General features: G+C 38.9%; 1 protein-coding gene across 1 annotated transcript; it reads right to left on the bottom strand.

The window, feature by feature from the left end:
* Window positions 1-14936: 14936 nt before the first annotated feature.
* On the bottom strand, window positions 14937-21925 carry anxa14 (annexin A14). The gene is made up of 12 exons (XM_085346704.1): window positions 21899-21925; window positions 21229-21325; window positions 21050-21138; window positions 20454-20567; window positions 20277-20367; window positions 20078-20157; window positions 19835-19873; window positions 19563-19653; window positions 19354-19449; window positions 19200-19255; window positions 15123-15230; window positions 14937-14996 (listed from the first exon to the last, which is right to left on the bottom strand). The coding sequence occupies exons 1-12, from the start codon at window positions 21923-21925 to the stop codon at window positions 14937-14939; spliced, it is 948 nt and encodes a 315-aa protein (XP_085202830.1).
* Window positions 21926-23358: the final 1433 nt, after the last annotated feature.

Genomic DNA, 23358 nt, shown 5'->3' with positions numbered 1-23358 from the left:
GACCCAAAATGCAGGCACTCAGACTCGAGGGATGAACTCAAAACACTCAGCTTTATTCGCTTGCAGGGGAAAAGCATACAAAACTAAACCTCACTGGGGAAACTATAAACTACACTACAAGGCACACGAGGAAACACACAGCTAGAGTGACGACGCAACACTGACACAGAGAAACACAGGGCTTAAATACACTGGGGAAAAACAAGGGAATGAGACACAGAAGGAGAGCACAGCTGGGGGAAATCAGAACTGAAGAGACAAGGAAGCAAAGTAGGATACACTCACATCAGACACAGACCTTCAAAGTAAAACAGGAAGTATAACATTGAGGCATGAACTTGACATAGTAGAGACAAAGCAACTAAGAAACACAGAGACATAACCATAAGGCGAAGAACCAAAAGACTAGAGATGATAAATAATACACAGAGGGAAATCCTGGAACACAAGAAACTAGACTCGAGGGAGTAACAAAAGACCAACCATGAGAACATAATTCACAATACAGAGTGACAGAAAACACAAGAAACTCAAAACATGCGAAGACACAGACCAAGAAACACAGACTTTACACAGAAAAGAGGGGCACAGAGAAACATGAGGGGCAAGGGATCAAAACTAGAAACCATAGAATAAATCACATGAGTACTCGACAAAATACAAAAATCACAAAGAACTAAAAAAGCTGGGTGAAGAGACCCAGGATCCTGACACCTTCACAACTACCAACCAAGTGAACAACACTCTCCAGGAGGTAGGTGTATCAATATCAAAGTCTGCCATAAAGAGAAGACTGCATGAAAATAAACAAAGAGAGTTCACTGCAAGGTGCAAGCTACTCATAAGCCTCAAGAAGATAAAGGCTAGATTTAAAAAAAGAGACATGCTCAAATCCAGCTGAATGCAGTCAAATTGATTTGGTAGATGGACAATGACCCAAAACATACAGCCAAAGCAGCCCAGGAGATTATTAAAGCAAAAAATTGGAATATTCCTTGGAATATTCCTGAATGACCAAGTCAGTCACGTGATCTTAACCCAACTGAGCATGCATGCCACTTGTGGAAGACTAAACTTTGAACTGAAAGGCCCACAAACAAACAGCAACTGAAAGCTCCTGCAGTCAAGGTCTAAAAAGGAGGAAAGCCAGCATCTGGTGAAGTCCATGAGTTCAAGACTTCAGCCGGTTATTAGCAGTGTTGGTCAAGTTACTTGAAAAAAGTAATCAGTAACTAATTACTGATTACTCCCCCAAAAAAGTAATCCCGTTACTTTACTGATTACTTATTTTCAAAAGTAATTAATTACTTAGTTACTTAGTTACTTTTTAAAAACACGATTTACAACCTGAAGAGGTGATAAAGTGATAGATCTTTCAGCCCAATTCTACTTTTTCTACATAATCCATCATACAAAATGTAATCAAATGGAAAAGTCTCTTTTTTTAACTTGTTTTATCAGTTTTAATCTTTTAACTTTATGCATCAAGCAAAACATTTAATTATATGCAACATTCTCTGACTTGAATAAATTAGTTTAACATTTAAACCTATTTTCTACACATTCCAGCACATAAAATAAAATATTTTTTGTGTTTTCACTCACTCTTTCAAACAGATGCAAGTAAAACACAGCAGAAAATAAATAAAGTCAAAGACTCAGCGGTCCTTTTGCTCTATTTTCACCTGTAAAGCAGGAGCAGGGTAGGCGGAGGGTTACCCTGGTGCAGGTGTGCTGCGGTCAGTTGAAGAATCCGCGCGAGTGTCTCTGTGAGTTTCCCATCACGTCGTAGCTACTCGGTGCTTGCTCGGAAGTTTAGGGGTTTTTTTCGCTGTAAAAAGAAGTTTTCTTCCCACGCACGATGGACGCTAATGTTTTTGTCACTTTTTATGGAATCAAACTCAAAGTAAGGTCAGTACTTCCACACTTTAAACGCTGCACGCTCATACTCTCTCCCGCACTCGATATATTATCCATTGTTGATCTGCACACAGCTGCTGTCACCAACGTCGCACTTGCTTACGTCACTGTCATGAGACATTCTCGCAAAAAAAATCACGGTTTTAGTAACGCAGTAACGCAGCGTTCCTACGGGAAAGTAACGGTAATCTAATTACTGATTTTGCAATAGTAATCCCTTACTTTACTCGTTACTTGAAAAAAGTAATCAGATTACAGTAACGCGTTACAAGTAACGCGTTACTGCCCATCTCTGGTTATTAGCAGCAAAGTATTAGAAATGAACATTTTATTTTCCTGAAATGTGAATATTTAGTGAAATGAAAGGATTGTGTTAAAGATGTTTTAGTTCTTCACATTTTTATGCAGTCTTTTTGTTGAACCCACTGAATTGAAGCTGAAAGTCTGCACTTTACCTCCATCTGAGTCGTTTCATTTAAAATGCATTGTGGTAATGTACAGAACGAAATTAGAAAAAGAAGTTGTCTCTGTCCAAATATTTATGGGCCTAACTGTAAGCCTGACAAATCAGCGTGCTGTTTGAACTTTGAAAGGTTAAAGTAAATGTAGTTGTGGAGCTGTTGATGTACTGTTGCTACTTTAAAAAGGATCACATCAGACAAAAACTTCAGTGAAACATTGTACTTTACAACACTGCCTAATTAAACAAGATGAAAGAAAATGAGGTAAAATAACATGTTATTTGAAACTGTTGAGTAAGTTTAGGGTTGGAGTTCTACAAAAGAATAAAAATAGCATCGAGTCAGCAGCCTGAGACACAAGAAAGACATTAGAGAGAAGGTATCACATCCATAGGTTAGGTTTCATTTGGCACAGTATAAAGTTTTGCATTTGTGGTCCATCACTTGGGTGGAGGCTGACAGGTGAACAAGGTGAATGCAATATAAAAAGGCCAGCTTTGGAAGAGAGCACATATTGTACAAAACAAAGACTTGAGTACGGGAAACAAATCACATTTTAACAAGATATTTTAAGCTGTTAGCTTTCAAGAGGAAATTATATTTCAAGCAATATGAAGTACTTTTTCCTGGCGCTGCCTTTCCTGACTCTGCTGGGATTTCCCTTTTCCAAGGTAAGACTTGAAATTAAAAGTAAAAAAGAATGAATGTAACAAAAAATAAACAAAAAACAAACAGCAATCTTTGTTGATCAAACACACTTAAATAAATAAATAAATTAATATTCAGGGAATTCTAACCAGTGAGCCAAGATGATTTTTGATGGAAAAACTATTCTGATTCATATTTTTCACTGTTAATGCATTGCATTGAAATCACTTCCTTAATGGGCAATTATTACATATAAAGTATACAATATCATTTGTAGTGTCAGTTTTATTAATTTATTATTCAGTGTCATAAATTCTGTTGGTTTGCTCTTTAGCATGCGCCGCTAATGTCTGCAGCAAAAGGACTCAATTCTACCTACAATTTATCCCCGGCTACTAATACTACCACAACTGACAGTGAGACTAACAGCAACAGTGGCTCTGGCAGCGGCACCCAGGCTTCCACCAGCACGACGACCACAGCCGCAGGGGTATCGTCAACCAAGGTGACTACAAAGCACCTGGAGGCAACTGTTGCTGTGATTTGCCACTGTATAAATGAAAACTAATTGAATGCAAAGAGAGGATAGAGTCGCATTGCCACCTCTGTGGCTCTGCTGTTTGGACCTTTTGCTTTTTAAACCATAGTGCAGTGGGCAATCTGAAGTCTCAGAGACAGAACTAGACTACAGTGTTATTTATCACACAGCAAATCAGAGTTTATTGTATTTACTTGTAGATGAAATACATTACCAGCTGCAAGAAATAATCAAAAAAGATAAAAGTTAAAAAAAAAAGGAAATCTTTGTTTTTCATATTTCTTTGAATTGAAAGTAATGTGATCAAACACACACTACAATAAATATAAAACAAAAAAATGTATAAATTATTAAATTAATAAAAAAAAATACTTGAGGAAATCTTACCAGTGAACCAAGATTGTTTTTGATGGAATATCTATCCTGCTTCTGTATTTTTCAGTGTTAATGCATTGCTTTAAAATCTCGGCCTGAACGTAAAGTTATTACATGTAAAGCATACAATATCATACTCTGTAAAATCCAGCACAACAGAGTGTCATAAATTTTGTTGCTTTGCTCTTTAGGACATGAGGACAACCACTGCATCAACAGGTCTGAGTACTACCACTACTGACAGTAAGACTAGCAGCAACAGTGGCTCTGGCAGCGGCACCCAGGCTTCCACCAGCACGACGACCACAGCCACAGGGGTATCGTCAACCAAGGTGACTACAAAGCACCTCGAGGCAACTGTTGCTGTGATTTGCCACTGTATAAATGAAAACTAATTGACTATGTGCACGTTAGCATATGCTACTTCCGGTGCGGAAACTCCAGTGGGGAGCTTTGTTTCCGGTGTCCTATTCACGCCCTGTTTACGGTCCAAAACAAGTTAAGCAAATGAATGAATGAAGCGGCGATTTATGTTTCTATAGATGTCTTGGGCATTTACCCAATATATCTGTAAATGATGTTCATCGACTTGTCGATATTTTTTCCCTGCGCCTCAGAGCAAACGAGAAAAGGGATTCAAATGTCATATTTCTCAGTATCAGTAAACAGCGGTCCCTCGTTTATCGCGGGTCTTATGTTATAAAAATAACCAGCGATAGGTGAAATCAAGTAGCCAATTTTATTTTTTGACGGTGCAAAATGTTTGGTGGACATCGTGGACATACAGTACTGCACTTCAGAGTCACACTGCTAGCAATCGATGCAGCGATTCTGTACTGTACAGGAGAGACGTCACGGAGGGGAAAAAAAGCATGCAAACTTGCACTAAAAAATCTGCGAAACAGCAAGGTGAAATGTGAAACGTGTTATAGTGAGGGACCACTGTAATTTTGAAGGTAAGTCACAACATACCCTTCGTAAATACTAATGTATAGAAACCCTTACCAGCAATCATTCATTTTTTTGTGTGGCTTTTTTTTCACGGTTTGTTAACATGCTGTGTAGGTGTGTACTTGACTAGCTGATATCGACATAACGGGGAAACATCTGATTTGACTATAGTTCATCTGTAGTTTGAATGCATTTGCCTGTTTAAATCATAAGACCAGTCACTATACAGAGATGTGCTTCTGAATGTGGACGATGTGTCTTCTGCTGCAGTAATGCAGTTCTGCTTGTGTTGAGTGATAAACAACTGATCGATCTAAACTCTTTAAACGTCAAAATTGATCATTAGATTTTTTTATGACACAACAGTGGTGAGTGTTCCCACCTTCTGCTCTTTGTAACTTAACGCGATCTTTCCGTTTTCAAGTTTTGGACTTGATTTTGGAGTATATCTTCGCAGTAGCGATTGACCGCAAAGTAAAGCTACCGGAAATGTACCACCCCACATCCGGTCTCAAACCAGGAAGTTAGCATTTTCTCGTGCACATAGTCAATTGAATGCAAAGAGAGGATAGAGTCGCATTGCCACCTCTGTGGCTCTGCTGTTTGGATCTTTTGCTTTTTAAGCCACAGTGCAGAGGGTAATCTGGAGTCTCAGAGGCAGAATTAGACTACAATGTTATTTATCACACAGCAAATCAGAGTTTATTGTATTTACTTGTAGATGAAATACATTACCAGCTGTAAGAAATGATCAAAAAAGATAAAAGTACAGAATAAATGAATAAATAAAATGGAAATCTTTGTTTTTTCATATTTCTTTGAATTCAAAGAAAAATGAAAAACGTATACACTAAAATAAATAAATGTATAAAGTACGTGAGGAAATCTTACCAGTGAACCAAGATTATTTTTGATGGAAAAACTATCCTGCTTTTACATTTTTTCAGTGTTAATGCATTGCTTTAAAATCTCGGCCTGAACATAAAGTTATTACATGTAAAGTATACAATATCATACAGCACAATGCAGTGTCATAAATTCTGTTGGTTTGCTCTTTAGGTCATGGGGACAACCACTGCATCAACAGGACTGAGTACTAAAACTACTCGCAATCAGACCAGCAACAGCGGCTCTGGCAGCGGCACCCAGAGTGGAGAGAGCCACATCGTCACCTTTGTGGTTCTGCTGTTGGGATCTTTTGCTTTTCCAGCCATGGTGTAGTGAGCAATCTGGAGCCTCAGAGCCAAAACTAGACTACAATGCTATTTATAAAACAGGAAATCTGAGTTGATTGTATTTAGTTGTAGATGATGGTAGTGAAAGAGCTAACCTATAGCATCTCAAAAGATATGTGTGTAAGTCATAAGGTGATTTATAGAGCACTTTCCACAGTGGAAAGAGTGCAATGCCTAATGATATGTAAAGGAGAATTGTCTGTATTTTTAAAAGCACCTCAAAGCATATTTTGGCACATTTCAGTTGTTTTATTTCAAAGGTGACATGCCCTTACACATCTTTACACTATTATACCCATTACCTGTTTATTTTCTTGTGTGATACTTGATGTATAAGTTAAGTCAAATTTTACCTGTAGACATGTTATAATATAGTGATGTCTGTTGAAGATTTCCGTCTGTATTAGTATAATTATTTGCACAATTTACAATAATTATTTGATCTTTATGCATTAATGTGTGAAATAGATTCAACATAAAACACTATCTAACATAAATGGTAATAAAACAGAGCATCATTTTAATGGATGCGTGATTATGTGTTTTAATAACAATAATTCAATTAATTTCTGCTCTTTTTTTATACTGCAAATTTTTAAAACCATCCATCCATCCATCCATCCATCCATCCATCAGTTCTCTTCCACGTATCCTTTTCAGAGTTGCAGGGGGGCTGGAGCCAATCCCAGCTACAATAAGGCTAGAAGCAGGGTACACCTTGGATAGGTCATCACTTTTTCGCAGGGCTAATATAGAGAGACAGACAACCATTCACAGCTATATGCAACTTATAATCATCAGTTAACCTAACCCCACTAACAGCATGTCTTTGGACTGTGGGAGGAAGCCAGAATACGTGGAGACAACCCACACAAACACGGGGAGATCATACAAACTCAACACAAGACCCTGGTCACAAGGTGAAGTCAAACTCAGGAGGCAACAGTGCTAATCACCACTGCAAAAAAAGAAAAAAAATCAGTCCAGATATCTATTATGATTGTTGAGTATGCTTCACTGGAATCAGGTTTTTGTTGGCACGGTTGATCTTTTTCTTTTTTTGTTTCTTCGCCTGTCCTGTTTGGTTCTTTTGCCATCAGAATTATTGTCTAAAGGCAAAGAAAGATGCCCAACGGATTTACTTTACCAAATGGACCATCCCGGCCTTGCCGTATTGGTCTATTTGATTCATCTTTGCTTTCATTGTTTATTTTATTTTATTTTTGCTTGCTACACACGGGACAGACATGACTGGGGGAAAGAAAAGGGAGAAAGAAAGAGGGAAAGAAAAACAGCAGGGAAGAGGAATGGTGATAAAGGGAAAAAAAAACAAAAAAAACAAAAAACAAACAAAACAAACAGACAAAAAATACATATATAAATCACCTGGATCACCTGTTGAGAAAGAAAAAAGAGAAAACAAGCAAAAAAACAACAACAGAGCAATATAATAAACAACATCATCGCGATGATCTATGTGAATATAACAGTAAATACTAAATATTGAATATTATTGTGCTACCTAACCCTAACCCCTGCACATTTCTCAGCACTCACCCAACGTGGAGACAGACATAAATAGACACTGTACACACAATCACACTCCCCAAGCGTACTCTAGGTCTAGGTACCCTTGCCCCTGGAGGGGGAACCTGCACCCAGACCCAGATAGTGTTACCCTCTTCCCTGGGGTGGAGAGAAGAAGACCGCCCCGACTCCGCAGCAGCAGGGAGGCCCACATTCCAGACCCCAATCGGACGGCCAACTCCTCCTCCCAGCCCCCACGCCCCAACAGGCAACAGAGAACGGGGGTGTGTGAAGACTCCAAACCTCCCTCCGCCTGCTCATATGTAGTGTTGATGCATGTGTGTTCTAAGGTGCATTTAAAACCCAGGAGAGCATGGAGCTACCTGCCAGAGAGCAGCAGGTAAGTGCATCGCCCCTCCTGATAGCCCTCAATGTATATGTGTATTTAAAATTGAGAGGTGGGCAACGGCGCCAGGGGTGAGGTTGTACACTCTAATGGTCTTCTGGATGCTGTGTAGCGTGCCCACCCCCAAGGTCCTATATGTATGTGCTATGAGAGTGTGAGTAATGTGAATGTCTAAATTGTGGGATGAAATTGAGGCACAGGCAGCCAGAAGGGGACAAAGGGGGGGATGCCTCCCCTGAACCCTGGTGGCACACCTGCACCCCAGGGCCTTGCCTGTTCAGTAGTGCCGCCTGGCCCCACAGAGCCCGGGACAGCCCACCTGACCCCACCACAGAGAAAACTGCACCCACCCCGTCATCCACTCATCTTCCAGACTACACAAGACAATAGACACCCAGGCTGAGTTCTCCGCCTCCCCTATATCTCCCCCACCTGCAGAGTGATTTCCTGGAGAGAGGATTCTGTTCAATTCAATTTTATTCATATAGCGCCAAATCACAACAAAAGTCGCCTCAAGGTGGTTCATAGATACAGACAAAAACCCAACAATCATATGACCCCCTATGAGCAAGCACTTTGGCGACAGTGGGAAGGAAAAACTCCCTTTTAACAGGAAGAAACCTCCGGCAGAACCAGGCTCAGGGAGGGGCGGCCATCTGCTGCGACTGGTTGGGGTGAGAGAAGGAAGACAGGATAAAAGACATGCTGTGGAAGAGAGACAGAGGTTAATAACAGATATGATTCAATGCAGAGAGGTCTATTAACACATAGTGAGTGAGAAAGGTGACTGGAAAGGCAAAACTCAATGCATCATGGGAATCCCCGGCAGCCTACGTCTATTGCAGCATAACTAAGGGAGGATTCAGGGTCACCTGGTCCAGCCCTAACTATATGCTTTAGCAAAAAGGAAAGTTTTAAGCCTAATCATGAAAGTAGAGATAGTGTCTGTCTCCCGAATCCAAACTGGAAGCTGGTTCCACAGAAGAGGGGCCTGAAAACTGAAGGCTCTCCCTCCCATTCTACGTTTAAATACTCTAGGAACAACAAGTAGGCCTGCAGAGCGAGAGCGAAGTGCTCTAATGGGGTGATATGGTACTACAAGGTCATTAAGATAAGATGGGGCCTGATTATTTAAGACCTTGTATGTGAGGAGCAGGATTTTGAATTCAATTCTGGATTTAACAGGAAGCCGATGAAGGGAAGCCAAAACAGGAGAAATATGCTCTCTCTTTCTAGTCCCTGTCAGGACTCTTGCTGCAGCATTTTGGATTAGCTGAAGGCTTTTCAGCAAGTTTTTTTGGACATCCTGATAATAATGAATTACAGTAGTCCAGCCTGGAAGTAATAAGTGCATGAACTAGTTTTTCAGCGTCACTTGGTCTTTCGTTAATTAATAGGCTGGTGTGAAAAATTGCTGCCACACCGCCCCCTCGGCCTGTGCTTCGAGATTTCTGGTAGTTAGAATGACTCGGGGGAGACCTCCTGCAAGATGTAACAGCCTCCCCCACCAGTTGAAGAGCCCCCCAGGTGGCCAACCAGGACCCTAGCCCCGAGACGGAGCACCCCCAGTAATGTTTTCTTGGCTATGCAAAGGGCAGTGAAAACCATATGGGCTATATTCCTTTCTGTAGTGACATAATCCAAGCTGCCCAACAAACACACTAAGGGGGAAGTTGGAATGTTACATTTCAGACACTTCGATAAGTCTTCACATATCTCACGCCAAAACTTCTGAACTGGTGGAGAGAACCAAAGAGCGTGGATATAATTGTCCGGTTAATTGGCTTGACAGTGTGAGCAGTTGTTGGAAGACGTAAGACGTAAAGCCCATCTTGAACATCCGATGACCTGTATAGTGCACTCTGTGTAGTATTTTGTATTGAATGAATTGAAAACTGGGATTTCTAATTAAATGAAAAGTTTTTATGCGTATCTGAGACCAGAAGTTTAGGTCTAAGTTAACTGATAAATCCGCTTCCCATTTTGCAGTAGGAAGTGATATTGATTCATCTGTTTTAGAAAGCATTCTGTATATTTTGGAAAGTAATTTGGGGGTTTTAAGAGTAAGAAATTGTACCACACTTGATGGTGTTTGTAGTTCAACTTGACCCGGTTTAAATTTCTTTTTTACTATGGATTTAATTTGTTGATATTCTAAAAATCTTTTCTTGTTGATCCCATATTGTGTAACTAGTCTGTCAAATGGAATAAATTCTGTTCTTTCTAATATATGTTCCAAGTATTTGATTCCTTTACAACTCCAATCTGGAAAGTTTATCATATTATTGTTTTGTAATATGTCAGGGTTGTTCCAGATAGGTGTACGTTTGCATGGGATTAATGAAGACGCCGTCAATTTTTGGCACGGTTGACCTAAAAAAAGTAGTCAGACAGGATGCTGTATGTATGATGCAAAAAAAAGACTTGAAGAAAAGTTGCAGAGGTTCACGTTGCTTACATTCAATACAAGCTCTACTTGCACAACAGTGTGGTCACGATTGGACATTTACGTGGAAGCAAACTAAAATACTTATATAGAACCAAAACACAACCAACCACAACAAAGGTGCTTTTTTACTGTAAGATAAAGCCCCCCCAAAAAATACAGAGAAAGGTTCAAGCTTCTTAAATGTTTTAGGAGTAGTCTCAGCAACAGCTAAGTGATTACATATTTTGAAGGTGCATTATCCTTTAACTCTGTTTTTCTGAAAAATAAATTATATCTTGACGAGTCGACAGCTGTATTGGGAAGGATGTTGCGAATAAATCACAAAAGTGGCGTTAATGCTTTTGTGGAATGACAATGCAATGTGATATCAGGTCCACGAAAGCAGGAAAAAAACATGCAAACAAAAGAAATCAAATAAAAAGCGAAAAACACTTCAGTAGATATCTGATAAACAAAAGAAGTTACTAAAGAGTAAAATAATAGAATAACACTCAAATAGATTGATATTGGGATTTCTTTTCACATTTTTTAACTATCCATTCATCCATTCTCTTCCGTTTATCCTTTTCAGGGTTGCGGGAGCACTGGAGCCTATCCCAGCTGTTTTAAGGCAAGAGGCAGGGTACACCCCGAACAGGTCGCCAGTCTGTCACAGGGATAACAAACAGACACAGAAAACCATTCGCACTCACATTCACACCTACGGGCAGTTTAGGGTTTCCAGTTAGGGTTTTCCCCACTAACTGCATGTCTTTGTTCCATGCAAACACCGGGAGAACATGCAAACTCCACACGAAAAGACCCCGGCCTGATGGTGGAATTAAAATCAGGACCTTGGTGCTGTGAGGCAACAGTGCTAACCACCGTGCTGCCACATTTTTAACTAATCTTATGAAATAGCATGAACTGTGATGCACATACAGTTGTGATATGTTTGAAGTTAAATTTAAATCTGCAACTTAGTAGTCTCTATTGCCCTCTTCTGCCCAAGTAACTTCATTACAAAGATGGTTATTTGTTAGGCTGTTAAGGCTGTAAAAAAGCCAGTGAGTGAAACAGGTGTTAATCTTGACTTTAAAATAATAATCATTTGTAGATAGAGTCTTACAAGCGTAAATGTCAAATTTCTGGCACAACTTCACCTACTTCCAAGGTGCATGGAGAGGATGATAAACTCACAACGCAGGGACTACAGCAAAACTTAAAATGAAAGGGGAACAACTTTATTGACTAACCAACGCGTTTGGCTTGTGGCCTTCATCAGGGTCCATCAAGGCCACAAGCCAAACGCGTTGGTTAGTCAATGAAAACTCTATCAGTGCCATCAGTAATAGCAGCTGAAAACTAAGAAGCAGCTTTTCGTTGTTTTCAAAACCCCTTTTCAGGGTCAAAGGTTTGTTATTGTCTCAAGTGAGAAACCGCATATGCCTTACTATTCTTAAATGACTGAAAGTTATCTTTATCCTACACTAACGTTGCTTAAGGGCAAGTATTTTTGTGTTTTTGTTACTCATTGGGGTTCTAGGTCATCTAACAGGAGGAAGTAAGATTCAGTGACTGACGATAAACAGAGCAACACTGGACAATGCTTAACAAGGAGCAACAATAGTACAGGGAAGGTAGTAAAATACAGGTTACAAATTAAAGCACAAGTAAAACACATTGACTGAAGCGGCTCAGTCAATGTGTTTTATGATAGTTGTGTTAAAAAGTTTGTGTTATTGTGAAATTTAAGCATTCAAGGTAAAGGTTAGCTGAAAGGGGTAACAAGAACTCATACTTTCCATACACTGAAAAATTTCTGACACTTGTCTGTTTGATCATTTTGATGCTGAAGGATTTCTTTTTTCCTTCTAATGTTTTCAGCACAGCGAATAAAGTATCCGTTCTGGGCACTTGTGATTGCTTATGCTTATAACTAATCCAAATTCTATTAAAATTGCACTAGAGAAAATACCTTGAACAAACACAAGCATGCATGCATGCACTCTCAAACATTCAGTAACACTCTGACAACTTCCTGGATGCTGGTCATCCAGGTCACACACTACGTCACACCTACCCCACCTGAAACGTGATATTATTGTATAAAAGCTCAGTGTCCCTGAACTCAGGAACAGGTTACAAGGAGAAGTTTCAACGAAACTTAGCACAAAAGTACATTATACTCTGATTTTTGTGCAATAGAACAATTTCTGTAACATCTCTGGTGCATCTCTGCCTCCTTGGTTCTTTCCATTATGGATTTATTGTGTCTGGGTTTTTTTACACTGGTTTTGCTGGCACAGGTAATTACCTATTTTTAAAGTTTTTAAAAAAATGTTTTATTGAGTTTTATAATGATAAAAAGTCAATAAAAGTCAAAGTCAATAATTTAGGTGAAACATTGCAGAAAATGTGTGAATACAAAATGTTTCACAAACATGAGTGTATCGAGCTGACATGTCTAAAAGGATTAAAGTATTTAGAGGAGTTTTTATGTAAAAGTTCTTGCCAAACATTGTTAGGAGGATATCTAAAGGTGAAGAAGTTTTTAAAATAGAATTACATTTGTTTAATCATTATAGATTAATATTGGTCATCTTTTCCTGCCACTAGTAAATACTCAAGAAATTTCTGTTTGTGGTAACTGTAGCAGACACTTTGGAGGAATGATTAACTTCATTCGGAGAAAGAAACCGTTAATTTCTGATCTAATGTATTAATTCCTTACTGGAAAGAAATAATAGGTCAAGGAGAGTTTAGGTCATCCAAATACCATAGAATACGATTAACAGACTAAATAATGGGTTATGATGACAGCATAGGCACAGAAATTTTGCTGTTGTGCTTTTAGTCATTACATTTGTTGAAATGATATTCTATTTTATTCCTTCTGAGACTCCAAGAATCACTACTGCTGATCCAGGCAATACAACTGAGACTGCCACCCTGGACAACACAACTACAGCTGCCACCCTGGACAACATAACTAAAGCTGCTACCCTGGACAACACAACTACAGCTGCCACCCTGGACAACATAACTACAGCTGCTACCCTGGACAGCACAACTACAGCTGCCACCCTGGACAACATAACTACAGCTGCTACCCTGGACAACACAACTACAGCTGCCACCCTGGACAACATAACTACAGCTGCTACCCTGGACAACACAACTACAGCTGCCACCCTGGACAACATAACTACAGCTGCTACCCTGGACAACACAACTACAGCTGCCACCCTGGACAACATAACTACAGCTGCTACCCTGGACAACACAACTACAGCTGCCACCCTGGACAACATAACTACAGCTGCTACCCTGGACAACATAACTACAGCTGCCACCCTGGACAATACAACTACAGCTGCTACCCTGGACAATACAACTACAGCTGCCACCCTGGACAACATAACTACAGCTGCCACCCTGGACAACATAACTACAGCTGCCACCCTGGACAACACAACTACAGCTACCACACAGGCTGCCACCGCCACCACTACAGCTACCACACAGGCTGCCACCACCACTACTGCTACAACTACCAAACAGGCTGCCACCGCCACCACTACAGCTACCACACAGGCTGCCACCACCACTACTGCTACAACTACCAAACAGGCTGCCACCACCACCACTACAGCTACCACACTTCCTATACAGGCTGCCACTGCCAATACCACTGGCACTCCAAACACCAACAGTACAGCTACTATCCCAGCCAACGCCACTACAGCTGCCACACAGGACAACATTACAACTCTAACCCAAAGCATCACAACAACAGTGACTACCACCACTGCAAATGGAGGATCGGAGGTGAAAGCTTCTGTGCTTTGTCTTGTTTTTCCACTCTTGCTCTACATGCCTTGTGTTTAATTGTCTGTGAAGCTTGCATACATTAATTGTAGATGCACTCTAATCACGGAAACAAAGGACAACATCTAAGGTAAATCCTGACCCCTTTTTGTTTTGTACACAAAATATATGTAGACTTATCCTAATCTTATGTGCTCTGCATTGTATTTCTTAAATATACAGGGGAACAGAACCATGCAGTAGAATAGAGCTAAACTGACGGTGCAACAAAAAACAAAACAAAGTGATTGTGATTTAAGAAAGAAAAAATATAATAGGTAACACAATTCAGAGCAAATGAAAGTGATAAAAGGCTTTATTACACACACCATATTTTGATCATGTTATATATATATATATATATGTAATTAAAATGAACAAAAACCTGTTCTCCTTACATTTGATTGCACCTATAAGTACAAGTCAATAAGCAATATTTAAAATGGGTATACCTAAAGTAAGTGATTCAATGCAATATGAAGATTAGCATAAAACAGAGCTTATTTTTGTACTAGCAACGGGAAGGAAGTTACTAAATCAGTGAGTAGCAGATGCAGCTAAAACTTGTAGGCTTTATTTAATCTTCAGATCGACATATAGCAAGCAGTGCCTTTAGATAGTCTCCTTTAAAGTGGTTCTGTTGGAAAAACAGGAAATAGCAAGAAAATACAAATATTTATGCAAATATTTGAAATAGAAATATCGATATATTTACTATATAATAAATATTTATATTTAGAACAATTTTATCTGTGTGACAAACCTGCAGTGTAGTGTAGAGGGAAGTGCCTGTTAATTTAATGAAAGCAGCTCGGATACAGAGTAGATCTTCCTCACTGTGAGACACCATAATCCGCTGCACTATTTCTTTCTGTAAGAGTGAAATGAATATTGGTAACCAGTGCGTCAACAGTCTCTCCAGATGTATAGTCTGTCATTTTGACCCATCTGTACAGAGGAAGTTTGTTTTTTCATGTGCACTCATCAAAATTAAACCACTACACTACAAATAAACATGGTCTCTGCCTCTTCTAATAAACTTTATAAAATTACAGTGATTATGAGTTTCTTAAGCAACAGAAAATAATAGAAATAGCCCCAAAATTATTAAAAAATATATACATATAAAAAAACAGTAAAGAAATAAATAAAATCCTACATATTAAAATGGCTGCGGTCGATTTTAGGGATCCCATGTTGGTTTGGGTATTTCCTAGTGGTGACAGAAGTTACAGTGTTTTCACTCTCTGACATTATCTTTGAATTTGTTTAATATCTGTGAACGACGGCCACATTTTGCAGAGTCACAAAAGTGCATTTGTGGACAAGGACTTCCTATATACCAAGCCAGTGCCAGTGCGGCATAGTAAAGTACTAAAAGTACCAGTAGGGTGAAATAATTTATGCAAATATGACTGTGGGCAGACTGCGTTTGCAAATATTTGGTTATATTAAGTTCAAATATATTCAATAGTGATCACAGGATATGGCATTCATAATAGAAACTTTCCTTTCCTTATACTGACCATCATATCAACTGATTTTTCTATTATGAGCAGTGTTGGAAGGTTACTTTTAAAATGTATTCCACTACAGATTACAGATTACATGCCCCAAAATGTACAGGGAGTGCAGAATTATTAGGCAAATGAGTATTTTGTCCACATCATCCTCTTCATGCATGTTGTCTTACTCCAAGCTGTATAGGCTCGAAAGCCTACTACCAATTAAGCATATTAGGTGATGTGCATCTCTGTAATGAGAAGGGGTGTGGTCTAATGACATCAACACCCTATATCAGGTGTGCATAATTATTAGGCAACGTCCTTTCCTTTGGCAAAATGGGTCAAAAGAAGGACTTGACAGGCTCAGAAAAGTCAAAAATAGTGAGATATCTTGCAGAGGGATGCAGCAGTCTCAAAATTGCAAAGCTTCTGAAGCGTGATCATCGAACAATCAAGCGTTTCATTCAAAATAGTCAACAGGGTCACAAGAAGCGTGTGGAAAAACCAAGGCGCAAAATAACTGCCCATGAACTGAGAAAAGTCAAGCGTGCAGCTGCCAAGATGCCACTTGCCACCAGTTTGGCCATATTTCAGAGCTGCAACATCACTGGAGTGCCCAAAAGCACAAGGTATGCAATACTCAGAGACATGGCCAAGGTAAGAAAGGCTGAAAGACGACCACCACTGAACAAGACACACAAGCTGAAACGTCAAGACTGGGCCAAGAAATATCTCAAGACTGGTTTTTCTAAGGTTTTATGGACTGATGAAATGAGAGTGAGTCTTGATGGGCCAGATGGATGGGCCCGTGGCTGGATTGGTAAAGGGCAGAGAGCTCCAGTCCGACTCAGACGCCAGCAAGGTGGAGGTGGAGTACTGGTTTGGGCTGGTATCATCAAAGATGAGCTTGTGGGGCCTTTTCGGGTTGAGGATGGAGTCAAGCTCAACTCCCAGTCCTACTGCCAGTTTCTGGAAGACACCTTCTTCAAGCAGTGGTACAGGAAGAAGTCTGCATCCTTCAAGAAAAACATGATTTTCATGCAGGACAATGCTCCATCACACGCGTCCAAGTACTCCACAGTGTGGCTGGCAAGAAAGGGTATAAAAGAAGAAAAACTAATGACATGGCCACCTTGTTCACCTGATCTGAACCCCATTGAGAACCTGTGGTCCATCATCAAATGTGAGATTTACAAGGAGGGAAAACAGTACACCTCTCTGAACAGTGTCTGGGAGGCTGTGGTTGCTGCTGCACGCAATGTTGATAGTGAACAGATCAAAACACTGACAGAATCCATGGATGGCAGGCTTTTGAGTGTCCTTGCAAAGAAAGGTGGCTATATTGGTCGCTGATTTGTTTTTGTTTTGTTTTTGAATGTCAGAAATGTATATTTGTGAATGTGGAGATGTTATATTGGTGTCACTGGTAAAAATAAATAATTGAAATGGGTATATATTTGTTTTTTGTTAAGTTGCCTAATAATTATGCACAGTAATAGTCACCTGCACACACAGATATCCCCCTAAAATAGCTAAAACTAAAAACAAACTAAAAACTACTTCCAAAAACATTCAGCTTTGATATTAATGTTTTTTGGGTTCATTGAGAACATGGTTGTTGTTCAATGATAAAATTATTCCTCAAAAATACAACTTGCCTAATAATTCTGCACTCCCTGTATTTTGTAACGTATTCCGTTACTCAATAAGTGTAATGTATTCAGAATACTTTGGATTACTTAATATATTATCATGCTTTTTACAACTACATGAATGTACTATTGCTGTGTGATGTATTACTATTACTGAAGGCCACTCGCCATACCAAAACCAACTAGATTTTTAAATTTTAAAATGAGTAACAGTTAGGTATGGCTGCACTATTTGCAGCAATCTCGTATAGAAAACTATTCCACTCGTATATAAAACAGGTCCGCGGCTCGAACCATAGTAAAGGGACCTCTGGCTAATACGTCGGGTTCAGTGTCGGGCTTGTAGCCGAAAACTAGCTTTACTTTGTTGTCTGGGTCAACTTTGCTAGCGAGAGAGAGAGAGAGGCGTTCAAACGCTGCTTCAACAGAACTTCGGAGAAAAACACGAACATAGTGTACAGTCAAGTCTTAATGGCTTACTTACAACTGGACTACATTGCCCATGAGGCTACATTCTTTAGGGCTATGCCTGTAACACTCTGCCTATTGCCTTCATATTAAATAAGTTTTTGAATAATAATTAAAAAAAATATTTCTTCACGTCATTTTGTGGGCCGCAAGTAGAGGTGACATGGGCCGCGAGACTGAGACACGGGCATTAGAGCCTCTTAATGCGTGTTTTGTTTGGGTTTCCACCGGCGTGGAATTACCAAAAATAGTGAGGGAATAGCCTAACATATGAAATAGGAAAAGACCTCTGTGTAATCACTTTATTTCAACAAAGACAGTATTCTCAATACCACCCTTTTAAACGGTAACTGTAATGGAATACAGTTAGTCATATTTTGTATTTTAAATATGTAACGGCGGTACATGTATTTCGTTACTCCCCACTGATTATGAGCACATCTATAAAGAAAAATCGTCACACCTCGCAACAGGTGAGGACCTCGTCAGTAGCTATTTGGACCCAGACAATACCTAGGAACTACATACCTTCCCCTTTCTCTTTTATTTCTACTGCTAATAGGAACTCTGAAGAGATTTAACAACCAGACACAAGTTGGTAAGTTGGTAATAACCTCTCGTAGTTCTTCAGTTTCTTTTATTTCTGTGTTTTTTTCAATTTTTTTTTATTGTGAGGTTAAGAAGAAGTATGGCTGAAGTTAGTTGAAAAGAATTGCTAGCAAATATTTTCATATTTAGATAAAGTCTAAATATGAAAGATTCAATAAAGTCTGGATTTTTTAAAGTTGTGTTTTATTTCAATTTCAATCATATCTATAATCAAATCTTGTATTGGACACAAAAATAAATATTAAACTGCTAAAGTAAATATGCAAATTAAATAGATGGATATATATATATATATATATATATATATATATATATATATATATATATATATATATATATATATATATATATCCATCACCACATCCATAGCTGGACTCAATCATTTGATAAACCTATCAGACAGTATGTCATTTGTTCTGTGTGATATAACCCCCACATGTCCTTATGGCCAACTGTTACATATTATGTAGTTCTTCCATCAGTGCCTTCTGGTATTTGAATTTTGGCCGAATCCCTCTTTGAGTAGTTTTGAAATCTTCTCCCAAAATATCTGTATTTTGTCCTATGAACTTCTATCATAGATAAATTACCACAAAATCGTCTCACCTTCATGGTCTTAAGTCTCGTGGCAAGGTAGGCATCACGGTTTTGAATGCACTGTACTGTGATAAGACAAATATTAGGATAATGTTGGGTCTCCACCTAATAATGGTATGAAGTGCACAATAAATGTTCAAACAGTATGTCAAACTGTGTTTACCCAAAACTTTCAGACCCAAGCGAAAGTCTCCTGAAAACCTTTTCTCTATGATCTGATCCACCGTCTGCCCAAGCTCCAGCTCCAGTCCCATCAACACTGTTAATCATGCACAAAGTCGGGGGGGATGAAGATCTTGGGATTTAAAAACTAAATCAAAACACTTTTTAACACAGAAAGATTAATGAATTTTTAAAAAAAGGGACAGCCACCATTGTCAAGATGTTCTACATCTCTAGAAGTCAATATGTCAATCCATTGTCCTGCCTCAGCTTTCTTCCCTTTTAGGGATGCAGAGAGAGTCTAAATGATCAGACATAATAATGATGAAACACATTAAGGGTTAAAGGAGTAAAAATATACAGTTTTGTTTCAACTATTTCAGAATCAAGTAGTCAGTAGATGTATATGGTTTAACGTATTAAAAGAGCACTTTTTACTCCAGTGCCTTTTAGTTATGTTTGTACATAAAAGTAAATAATACCTCAATGTCTGTCTGAACCACACCAGCGACACATCCTTTCTGTTATGAGAGGGGGTGAAAGAAAAAACAAGAGGAACTATAATTTCAAAAGCTGGACTTAATTTCAAATGTGTGCTGTACTGTTTGTGTTCCCAGTGAAAGTTATACACAGGCAAAAGTTAAGCGTAGGATTTCATTCATTGTAGATCAAATTCTTTGGTTATAATTCAATCAAAGGCGATGATCAATGACATAAATATTTACATGTAGCAAAGCTTTAAGAAGCTTCTCAAAGTCATTACTGGTTTCCGATTCGATTTCCTTTTCCAGATCCTTCTTATACACTAAAACAGGAAGAGCAAAAAGAAAAAGAAGGATTAGGATTTAAACATCTAATTTCAAATAAACAATCTTTTTGGTCATTTAAAAAAAAAAAAAGTATCATAAAAGATCTTTGACTTACTTTCTTTGTATGCAGCACTGATGCTTTGCAGCTGCTTTCCAGATCTTGTGCTCAGAATTTCCGCAAGCGTTTCTTCATCTGTGCCCAAACCCTGCACACACATACCATGCACATTTCTTGATATAAAACAGTTATAACATCTATTCCAAAATCCTAAAGATGAAAGCAACCACTCACCGCCATGGCCTCCTGGAGACGGTAAGCTTCATACTCCACGGGGGTCATCAACAGTTCCAGCAAAAGAAGCTCCAGGTCTCCAGATAAAGCTTTCTTCAGAGCAGTTATTATATCCTAATTCACCACATGCATAAATAAAATAACACTGAATTATTTCTTATTTTGACTTGACTCAGAGTTTCACTCCTGGTTTTCTTTTTGTAATTCTTGTTAAGTTATTTTAGTAAAGAAACAGTAAATATCTAGAAAAAACCTCTGACTAATGGAATAAACCCCCAGAGTACACTTGGGATTGGAAGTGGATTCACACAAAACCTGCCTGACTATCACACTATGGTGTACTCTTTCCCTGTAAGACACTACAGTTGGGCATGTGACAGTAGTTCTGAAGTTGCTAAACAAAGGTGTGTTCACACCTTTAATGTCACCGTTTTTTTATTATTTGATCAGCAAACACTTCAAAGTTACAGATGAGCAAGCTTGCTTAATATATTTTATTGTAGGAGACAACTTTACACTTCATGGTTTCCACAAAACCATTAAAGTTTTAATTTCGAAACTCTTTGAAAAGGTTGTTACTGTTTCTATTTTCTCACCTTATGTGTTAGCTCCTGAAAGACCTGAGCAATTACTTGCCTCTGGGCGTTGTTCCTATTGGTTAGTATTCTCAGTAGCGTCACTGTGTCTGAGCAAGATACACGATATTCAATAAATTACCAGGAAAAGGGTGGAAAGAAATCGTGGGAATTTATTTTCAACATATGCCAATGAATGCCTTTGTTTTCCAGTGCTGTCACGATCTCCGTCACATCTCTGTCAGGGTAGAAATTGGAATAGGGTCGTACTGTTCCAAGGGTCCCCCAGTACATATCCTATTTAATAAAAAGGGACAATAATTGTGGCATCCACTCTCTATACAATATATAAAACAACTGAGTGGCAAGAATCAAGTGAAATGTGTAACAACTAACCTCATACTGAGCATACCACGAAGGTATGGAGATGTAGAACAATACAGATCAGCCATGCTTGAATTTAAAGAATGCTAAGTATGTCAGACTTCTAGGAGGAGGTGCACGCGTGTGTGTGTGTGTGTGTGTGTGTGTGTGTGTGTGTGTGTGTGTGTGTGTGTGTGTGTGTGTGTGTGTGTGTGGGGAGGGGGATGGTTCAACACAAACTATTAATACAAGTAATTTTCAATAATGAAACAAATTGGTTGAATTGTATTACTCGGCTTTCTTGATATTTAAAATCTAAACGTGACAATGCGCAGCAACCTTCAGAGCACTTGTTTATAGACAGCAATAAAAGGTATGTAGATAACCAGACTGAACATGACTGCAGATAAGGCTATTTGCAAATGTGGAGTCTTAGTGAGCAGAGTAATAAATCTTAGTGAAGAGTGAAGACGGGGCAGAGGTGTACTTCTTGGAATGTTTACTTACATAAGAGTCAGAGTACTCAGAATCCATGGCTTGCTTGTATCTAATGTGAGCAAAAACGGAAATGGCAAAGATTAATGGCAAACATTAACAGCCCACATCACGGAACAAACAGATAATGTGACTTCATTTTAATAGGTTTAATAGAGATTCTCCAATGAAACTTAAAGTCTACAGCATAGCTTTTGAGAATCTAGGAATTCGTGACAGTAACATATGAAGGAGGAGGCCAAGTCCGAGCTGATTAGCGTTAGCCACTTATTTCTTAAACAAATTATTTAAAAGGAATTGTTATTTTTCTTACCTGTAACAGAATACTAGGCCAGCTGTGACAAGGAGTGGAGGTAGTGTATCTTTTTTTTTTTTTTTTTTTTTTTTGTACAACCTCTCCGCCAACAAGCCCTGTATTTCAGTCCCACCCACAGTACGCCACAGCTGCTTCCCGTACACCCACTTGCGTGTCAGTCAAAGATACTGACCAATCAGTGCCCAGCATGTTCACAGCTCTGTTCACAGTTTCCCTGCTCAAATACTATGGCAACCCAGTTATACTTGAGCGTCAAGCAGGAATCTTGATAGTCAGGTTTGGTTACAGGCAACATTTTCTGTGGAATTTGACCATCATTTGTACTTCACGGCTGACTTTCCCCAAAATAAATAATTGACACGCTGTTGCTTTGGGCCAAACACAGTTCATGACATTCAAAGAAGAAATTGTAAGTTATAGCTTTGGCATGTTAAAGCTTTATACCAAGATAAGCAAAAAGATTTAATAAGCAAACTAATGAGGCAACATGCTGGCCATTTCTGAAAGTAAATGGAGGGCACACTCTGGTTTCAGGGTGTGCCTATGTATGACCAGGTGGTCTTTTAGATTCAAAGCCTAGAAACTTGACTGTGCAGCTAGACGGAACAAAAAGGCTTTTCAACAGACACATCTGATGATACCAGCGATAGGAGGATATAGATGTGATAGAGAGCGGGGGTGTTGTGCATTTTTTCAGAAAACTTATTACAGAAGAACAAATGTCACAAGGTTTTGATCTGTCCCATCCTCTGTGCTGGTTGGCTTCTACCAGTTTCTCGTCTACAGAAGGCAAATAAACAGATCTATGTGGTTATTACAAACAAAGCTGATCTAGAGCAGACTGTGTACCCTTTGATAAACTCTGCTAAACAAAGCACTATTTAAAGGGACAATTTGTATGCATCTCATTACTATGGAAATATTAGAAACAATTCAAATTTTATTTTTTATAGAAGCATTTAAATAATAGTGCAGGTGGCCTAGATACTTCCCGTGGCTTAAGTGAAACCACTGAACGCATGTGATATGTGAATTAGGTGAATTTGTGAGTGAAGTCTGAAATTTTAAATGTCTTTTAAAGATTGAAAACTGTTTATTCAAGCATGTGCACAACTATTGAAAGCAGCTGAAATGCTAGCTGAATTGGGGTGAAAAT

This window comes from Diplotaxodon limnothrissa, linkage group LG22, assembly GCF_057381915.1.
Source record: "Diplotaxodon limnothrissa isolate DT_005_m linkage group LG22, D_limnothrissa_male_GT1.1, whole genome shotgun sequence".
Taxonomy (NCBI): Eukaryota; Metazoa; Chordata; class Actinopteri; order Cichliformes; family Cichlidae; genus Diplotaxodon; species Diplotaxodon limnothrissa.
This window is presented reverse-complemented; position numbering and strand designations above follow the sequence as displayed.

What these genes read in the sequence shown, in the direction of transcription:
- anxa14 (XM_085346704.1), bottom strand. Translation starts at nt 21,925, where the DNA reads ATGGATTCTGAGTACTCTGACTCTTAT. An exon ending in GTCTCCAGGAGGCCATGGCG is followed by an intron (nt 20,368 to 20,453) that starts GTGAGTGGTTGC and finishes ATGTGTGTGCAG; the next exon opens with GGTTTGGGCACAGATGAAGA. An exon ending in CTTGGGTCTGAAAGTTTTGG is followed by an intron (nt 19,256 to 19,353) that starts GTAAACACAGTT and finishes GTCTTATCACAG; the next exon opens with TACAGTGCATTCAAAACCGT.